The sequence below is a fragment of the Henckelia pumila genome, chromosome 2, assembly GCF_033568475.1.
Source record: "Henckelia pumila isolate YLH828 chromosome 2, ASM3356847v2, whole genome shotgun sequence".
NCBI classification, from domain to species: Eukaryota; Viridiplantae; Streptophyta; class Magnoliopsida; order Lamiales; family Gesneriaceae; genus Henckelia; species Henckelia pumila.
Genome location: NC_133121.1, coordinates 145,703,997 through 145,713,001, shown reverse-complemented (window position 1 = coordinate 145,713,001; position 9,005 = coordinate 145,703,997). Strand labels below are relative to the sequence as shown.

The following is a 9,005-nucleotide window of genomic DNA, read 5'->3' as shown; positions in this document are numbered from 1 at the left end:
AAGAATAAACAAAATCTGGTAATTGAGTTGACTTACGAGTGCTTTGAGAATAACGAGGAGCAGAATCCATTGTCTCAAGAGATGTTGGGATAGCCTTAAGGAGGGGTGATGGATTAACATCAAGGATATGAGTGTCAGTACCTATAGAAACATTATCTGGATCATTGGAAAAAAGGGTCAATATGGATAATATCATACTTTGACACATTATGAGGATTGGTAGGAATAGAAAAGAAAGGAATATGCGCAAGGAAGATAACATGATGAGATACATATAATTTTCGAGTGTCGAAATCAAAACAACGATATCTTTTTTGACCATCACCATAACATAAGAAAACAAAAATAGCAGAACAAGAAGATAACTTCCTACGTTCTACATGAGGGCGAAGAACAAATCAATTACAACAAAAAAACTATTAGTGAAGAGTAGACAGAAACAGAGCCATAAAGTTTTTGCAAATGGGCACAAACCTGAGGTAAATGATGGTATTCTATTGGTTACGTGGAAAACAGTAAGAACTACCTCTCCCCAAAAGTCATGTGGAACATAAGTAGATAACAAAAGAGAACGAGCAATTTCAATAATATGCATATGTTTTCTCTCCGCAACACCATTTTGCTCTAGTGTATTTGTACAAGAAGTTTGATGTATTGTACCATCAGAAGCAAGTAATTCATTGAAATTTTTAGAAGTATATTCTCCTCCAAAATCGCATCTAAACACATTTTATGAGAGCTGAATGTTTATTTTTGACAAGGGATCTAAAGTCATTATAAATGTTTAGAAATTCAGAATGATGTTTCATAAGATATACCCAACAATAACGAGTATAATCATCAATAAATGAAATATAATATCGAGATACCTCTTTGACGACAATATGAGATGGTCCCCATACATCAGAGTGGACTAAATAAAGTGGTGCATTAGTATATGAAACAATTATATCAAAGGGTAATGCAGAGAATTTTTCCAATTTGCACCCACTACAATCAGAAATATCATGAGGTTTCAAGTATCCTAATGCTCTTGTAGAAACCAAATATTTTAATTGAGAAAATGAAACATGACCAATACAAGAATGTCATACATAAAAATAAGATGAAGAATGACTCAAACAAAAAGAGGACAAGTTAATATTAGGAGCTGCAATTTATGGTGCTTTTAACTCATCCAAAACAAACAATCCACCCTGCCTACGACCTATCCCAATCTGCCTCCGAGAGTGTGGATCCTACACATAACAAGAGGTATAAAAAAACAAAACTAAGTAACTAGAATCACACAATTGACAAACAGATACAAGATTTAATGTAAGTTGAGGGATATGATAAACATTAGGCAGAGAGATTTTTGATGTGACAATCGAGCTTATACCTGCTGTGGATATAGTGGTTTCATCAGCAGTAATGACAGATATGTAATTTGTTGGTGACACAGAAACGAAAAATGATGGGTTAGGAGACATATGATGAGATGCTCCCAAGTCTAAGATACCAACTGAGAAGATATACCTAAAAAACTTGATGTTGAAAAACTTGAGGCAGACATGACTCTTGGTTGTGTGGAAAGAAACTTCTGAAATTGTTCAGCAAGAGAGTCCATCATGGAACTTGTAGGTGGTGATGAAGCTGCTGTTGCACTAGATTGTGATGCCTTATAGGCCCATTTTTTAGATTGATGGAACTGCGATGACTTGGATTTTGGAGGCAGAAATTGTCGTTGTTGTGATATTGATTTGTTCAACAACTTAGGACATTCCAATGACATTTTTCTTTACAATAATTGCATTAATAATTTGCAACTCTTGTATTGGACTTGTTCTAATAGAAGGAAGATGTGTTATTGGGGACTTCCAACACATAAGGATCGGGTGAAGGGATAATTCCTTTCCATTTGTGATTTTTTATGTATCTCTTCAACTAGTAGTTCATTAGCTACATAATAACAGATGGAAAATTTGTACGATGTAAAATATTCCACACTATGTTTCAAATTCATCACGAAGGGCCATCAAGAACTGAACCAAACATTTTTGCTCCATACAATCAATATAAGGAGAGAAAGCTTGAAGTTCCGATGATTCAGTGAGTGCCAATTGATCCCAGAGATTTGTCATAGCATAATAAAATTCTCGGATGCTCTTATCTTTTTGTTGAAGTGATTGGATATCAATTTCTAACTGATATTGTTTCTTAAAGTTGGATTGAGTATACCGCCGACAAATGATCCCAAACTTCCTTTGTTGTTTCATACTTTGTCGGTTGTATACCTATCGAATTTTCCACCGAATTGTTGCTCCAAGTGATAATCTTCGAATTATTTACTTCCCAAACTTCTAATTGTTCCTCAAATTTGTCATCCTTTTGATCCTCAGATTTCTTTTTTGTTCCAGCAATATAACCTCACATTTTTTTTCTTTTCAAGAAATTTTTTTATCACATAACTTCAATATGCATAATTTTTGCCATCTAATTTAACAGTAATTGTAGTGACCCTGCATGGTATCACCTACTAACTGGCAACTAATAGCATACATTAAACTTAATACATCAAAATAACTTAACAGAGTAAAACATGCGGAAACAAAACCATAAAATACATATCAGCTTAGTAATAAAATCCAGGCTTAAATCTGTAGTGATACAACCAAATCAAAACCTTAAACAGTAAACATTATACAGCTATATCGAATCCTGCTGTATAATAAAATCCTCAAGGCTCCTGCTCCCTAGTCATGCCTTAAACTACCAGCTCCGTCCATCCTGCGACCTGCCCCATGGAATAGGGTGTCCAAGATAACAACTAGGACGTGAGCGTTAACGCCCAGTACATAAACATGAGTACACGTAAATATATGATGCATGCAACATGATGACTGGTAACGGGTCATCCGAAAATCATGCTCAGTACCGGCGCCACATGAGTGCTGCCACCGCACGGATCAACCTCTGGGTGCAACCACACTCGTCTAGTACACCAGAGTAGATAGACATAAATTCCCCCGCCTTCGCGGTACTCTCAGTGACAGACTATCGAGTATAGAGCTGAGCGGCTCTATAGTCAGGTATAACAAGGTATAGGCTCAACGTGTATATGCACATGACATATGAATATAGAGAGCGGTAAATCATATATCATGCCACATAATAATGCCAAATAAATGCAACATATAAACATGTATACTCGCTGGCAATCTCAGTCAATGTGTACATACCTCTAGGCTAGTTCAAGTATAGTAAGATCCTAGGTTCCAAGCCTATATTCAAAAGTTCACCGTATCACTACATAAATTCTATAAGCCTTAACTAAGCTAATAAGTACTCCCAAAACTTAAATAGATTCCCGGACCATACCTTCGTCCGTAGTTAGCCCTTTGGAGTCGCTAGTCCCGGATGACTATAACCACAACTTGGTTATTCCAGAACCTCTATTATAACCGATAGGGCCCTCAAGTGTATATCTCATACTATATAACTGAAGAAAGAAACTCGGGAATTCGTATTTAGAAATGAATCTGAGAAGCCCTATTTATAGGCAAAATTCCCGGCCAGGATCGGAACTTCCGATTTCAGGATCGGAGCTTCCGATCCAGCTCACTGCGTGCATGTGTGACACGTCGGGATCGGAACTTCCGATCGGGCGATCGGAGCTTCCGATCTGCTCTACGTTCAACACTTGTCAAAACTCGTGGCTGAGTCATCGAGCATTGCTGGCAGCTGGAGATCGGAACTGCCGTTCCAGGATCGGAGCTTCTGATCTCTGTGCTTCCGATGAGGTTCCGAAGTGGCTAGGATCGGAGCTTTCGATCTGGCCCAAAGTCAAAAGCCCATATTCCCTTCCGAAGTCCAATAACACTCCGAAATTACTAAACCTTAATCATGTTTAACATATTATTATCTTAAAATGGAATCTGGGTTACTACAGTAATTGACTGCATCGAATCATCCCTTTGAGTTGCCATAACAAACAAAACTAAAAAATATCAAGATGTTAAATAAGAAGCTTGCGAAAAAGAGTGTTACCAACTGGATCAAACAACCAACCAAAGAATAGCCTTTTTCTCAAATCCCAGGCAGTGTCATGCACAACATAGATGGATTAATAGAAGACATGGACACCAGAAAACTCCTCTCTGATACCATGTTAGATTTCATAGTGCAGCCAAAATCCATGAAGAAACAAGAAGAACAAATATGGAGGTATACAAGGGTTTCGAGCGAGATTGCAGAGAAAGCCAAATTAGAATTGTTCAACTCACTATTATAATAGACAAAAATGAATAATAATTATTTAGAATAAAAATGAAAAGACTAATATAACCTTAGTAAATAAATAATAAAATAATTAATACATTCTAACACCCTTTCTCATCCTCGTCTCCGAATACAAAACTAGTCTTCATCCCCACCCTCACCCCATTCCCCATTATTTTTAATCAGGGGTTCCTCGTCTCTGTCTCTACGAGGACTTAATCCTCATCTCTGTCCCCATACTCAAATATATATATATATATATATATATTATTAAATTTTATGTAAAATACATAAAATAATTTGGTGTAAAAAATTTTGATTTTAATAAAATTTTAAAATTAATCACAATATATTAAATAAAAAATATCTCTATCAATCAAAATTCTTTTTTTAAAATAGCCTATTATATATCAAAATTTTGTAAGAATTATATATATATATCTCAAATATTTTTCAAATAAATAATAAATATACATAATTAATCTTAATATTTTATTTATTTATACGTAAATAAATTAAGTTCAAATAATATTTTATATTATAAAAATTATATTATCATAAATGAATGCATGATATATAATTCATAATAATAATAATACAAACTAATATATACTACTATTTTAATTTTAAAGTTTAGTTTAATTCATACTTCAAGATTTAGAAAACTTTAATAAATAAAAAAAATATACAATTCAATATTATTATTATTATTATTATTATTATTATTATTATTATTATTTTAGGCGGATGGAGGGGGTGGCAGGCCTAGGCTACAGCCCAGGCCTGCTTTGGCCCAAATTAGATATATATCTTAGTTTTCAATTTTTTGTCTTTAGTCTAAAATGATTATAGCCTAACTCATATTGATTTATTATTATTTATATATTATATAAATTTTTTAAATACATTGATATTTCAAAGATTTTAGTCACCCTTTAATTTATTTTTGGCTCCGCCCCTGATTATTATTATCGGGACGGGTTCGGAGATAAGGATAACATCCCCATACCCATCCCAATATGCGGAAATTTTTAAAAATCCCCGAACCCGCACTCATACCCGAAAAAGCTCATCCAAACCCACCTCGTTTTTGGTTTTCCCTACGTAACCCCGACTAGTGGGAAAATTGGCATCCCTACATGTCACTTGACCTATTGTGTTGTTTAAAATATTTGAGATGCACAATTACTATCAACTATATATTTTGGTAAAACGGCAAACAATTGATCTTACAATTGATATTAGAGTCAATAATATCACGAGTTCAATTTTCATTTATTGCAAGGAGTGCACTTATTGAGATTGAGATCATTGGTGCAATAGTTGTGTTTGCTTGATAGAGCAATCGCAAACGTGGCGCTTGACATGTTGTGCGGTTTAAAATATTTGAGTTGCATCGGTACCACTAGCTTTAAATTTTGATAAAGTGACAAACACTTGGTCCTACAAAATTGCTTCCAAAATGGAAGAATTTCTAAAGACTTTCAATGAAAAGAATATCGAGGGTGAATCCTCTCAATTTTTTTTCCTCCGAAACACCACTACCGATGAAGGAGACGACCGCGTTTTTTAGGCCATTGAAAGCGGCTCCTTCAATTCCATGGCAAAATCATTAGACCAATAGTAAGGAAGATCTTCAACAAGAGTATGAATGGAGAATGATCGAAACTCGAAAGATCCAAGCTGTGGATTTGCTCAAACAAATGCAAGAAGAAGAGAGAAAATATTATGAGCAAAAGGATGCAAATATTGGCCTAGAAAGCTTTGTGCAAAAATGTACCAAAACACGGAAGGAAAAAAAAAGTACGAAATAAGGTTTGAGGGAACAAGAAAAAAAAGGAGATGAAGCAGAAAAATCGAATCATAGAGAAATATGTTAACAATTAAAAGCTGAGTGATGTTCAATGTCAATATTAAATGAATTTTCAATGAAAAAATTCTTCGTTAAAAGATTCAACTAATAATTTATTTAGTTTATTGTTAATTAGATTTAGTTATTTGCAATTTGTTTGAATTACATGTATTTTACATAAAAAAAAGTTTTTAAGTTTTAATCATGTAATTTTAATTTGTTATAATTATGCGCAATTTTATTCTATTTTTTTAAAATAAAATTATTGAATTGAACATTATCTCACCACCACCACATGAATATAAGATTAGACATGTCAATTGGAGTGGGTTGGACGAATTTTGGTTCGGATAGACATAACATATTGTTATAAAATTTCTCAACCTAAAATTGAACCCGATTCAACTCAAAAATGACCAACCCATATCCGAACTTGACTGAACTGATCAATCCAAACCATAACTTTGATTTTTTATATTTTTCTAACAGAATAATAAATAAAATTCAAAATACATAACAACAACAACAAGGCAGAATGCTTCCGGTGTGTGGCAAAGGCCTCTGGAGTATGTTCTCAAGTGCAATGTAGATGCTGCTGTTTTTTCAGCTCCTCCTCATGTTGGGTTTGGTTGTATTATCCGAGACTCGCATGGTATCGTTCTCGCAGCAACTCAAGGCAGAATGCACGGTAACAATGATCCAGCGATGGCACAGGCTCTGGCCATTCATGAAGCTCTTAGTTGGATAAAGAACCTTCATTTGTCGACAATCATAATGGAATCTGATGCATTATTGATTATTGAAGCTCTTAATCGCACTGATCAGGATTCATCAAATTTGGGCCTCATCATTGAAGACTGTAAACTTCTCGCTCGAGATGTTTCTTCTTGTTCTTTTTCTTTTGCCAGAAGATCAGCGAATCAGGCTGCCCATGCTTTAGCTAGGGGGACTGCTTCTATGCCTGATTTAGTAGAAAGTTTTGTTCCTTGTCCTACTGTTATTTCGAATATTATTGTTCCGGACTTGATCTCTTAATATATTTTTTATGTTTGTTTCAAAAAAAAAAAAAAAACAACAACAACAACAATAACAACAACAAAAATAATATTTTGATTTAAATATATTAAAAAAATCTCTCTTGTACATAATTTAAATTTTAAAGTCTAATTGTAGAAAATTAAAGTATAGTACTTAGGGCACAAAATAAATTAATTGTTTGACAAATCAAAATTTTACAAAATAAATATTACATGATAAAATTTTATGATATCAATATACATAAAAATTCATTCGAACATATAGTATATAACAATGCAGCTAATCTTTTTTAATTATATATTAGAAATAATAATTAAAAAATTTCGGATAAACCCAAGTTGAATCAAACCCAACCTAATCCAGTTACTTTTTTTCGGGTCAGATTTTGAGTCCTACTCGATCTAACCCAAATCCAAAAACGTCCCTCAATTCTAATCTAATATTTTTCGGATCGACTCAACTATTTGAACTATTTTTATTTTGAAAAAAAAAATGCTAATGATCTAAAAATTTGTAGGAAATTAATTAAAATAAAAGAAATCATTAAAAAAGTTCTTCGATGCACGTACACATTAATCATATATTTGGAACAACGACGACGAGAACACCAGGAAGAAATTGAGATGAAGTCAGTAACGTTTTCTATAAGCCCTTGCTCAACATTTTTAATATCTGTTCATCGGTTAATTTGTGGAAGGATCAAAATAATGTCATAGGAGGCAATCCTTGATTATAATATTTATAAATGATCCCATCACAATAATTCAAATCACTTCTCATTCATAGCTCACTTCGACTCTTGAGTTGTACGGACTATTAATTCAGAATTGGCACGAACCACAAATAAATTATATTGTCCGTTCATGTACATCATCTTATACTCGGTCACCCCTTTATACAAATTAAGGAAATTATTAGAAAAAAATTGAAAACAAATTTATTATTTTATTTTTCTTTAATTAATTCAAAAATAGTTGCTCATTTTCTAAAACTTAGTTAATAGAGGTGTACTAATAAAAAAACTTAGTTAATAGAGGTGTACTAATAAAAAAGGAAGAAAAAAAAAACTGTTACGACATTAAGGAAATGGAACGTATATGTCATATGCCTAATTTTGATTTGTTAGAAATTTATTTTCTGCCGATCATTTCACACAAGCGTCCCTAGCTAGCTACAACTAAATTGACCTTTGCCTTCAAGGGTGTTCAAGTTGATGGAGCAAGTGAACTCTTGGTTAAAGGTTAGAAGTTCGATTTCTCCTGTCAATACTTTCTTGGACTAGCCTGTCACACAGAGTTTGCCCAGTGTGGTTTGTCTGACTAGCATAGTTTGCAGGCTATTGCGTTAGTCCAGAGGTTTACCCAGAGCACACCGAAAAGTAGCGGCTGCGGGTTCCCACGTCACCAAAAAAAACTAAATTGAACTTTAATTGGATTTAAAATTAAATTCTGTCAGAAACATAATTTTCTATTAATCATAAAAATGTCATAACACAATTATAATCTCAAATAACTATTACCAAGTATATATTATTTATTAGTATATACTAACACCTCTTTTTTCGACTTTCACGCAAATAACTATATTAAGCAGAGCATGGTTGTGGTCCATGGTATGATTTTAGTATATATTATTTATCAGTATTATCCCAATTCATTTTGATATACCTCTGATAATTTTAATAATTAACATATTATGTTTATAATTCTATAATAATATTCGGATTATAAATTCTAACACATTTTATTCCATCACTCTATGTAATTTAATCGCTACATGAACTTTCTGTGACGTCTCTAATTTATCATTAATTAATTTTTATACATACCACATATACTTGTGTTAGTGTACTTGT

The 9,005-nt window shown here is 33.2% G+C and overlaps 1 protein-coding gene across 1 annotated transcript; it reads left to right on the top strand.

Annotated features, from left to right (window-relative positions):
• The first annotated feature begins 380 nt into the window (after positions 1 to 380).
• On the top strand, positions 381 to 7,147 carry LOC140878636 (uncharacterized). Its single transcript, XM_073282250.1, has 2 exons — positions 381 to 489; positions 6,720 to 7,147. Exons 1-2 carry the CDS (start codon positions 381 to 383, stop codon positions 7,145 to 7,147), a joined length of 537 nt encoding a protein of 178 aa, XP_073138351.1.
• Positions 7,148 to 9,005: the final 1,858 nt, after the last annotated feature.

What these genes read in the sequence shown, in the direction of transcription:
- LOC140878636 (XM_073282250.1), top strand. Translation starts at nt 381, where the DNA reads ATGAGGGCGAAGAACAAATCAATTACAACAAAAAAACTATTAGTGAAG. An exon ending in CAAACCTGAGGTAAATGATG is followed by an intron (nt 490 to 6,719) that starts GTATTCTATTGG and finishes CTGTTTTTTCAG; the next exon opens with CTCCTCCTCATGTTGGGTTT.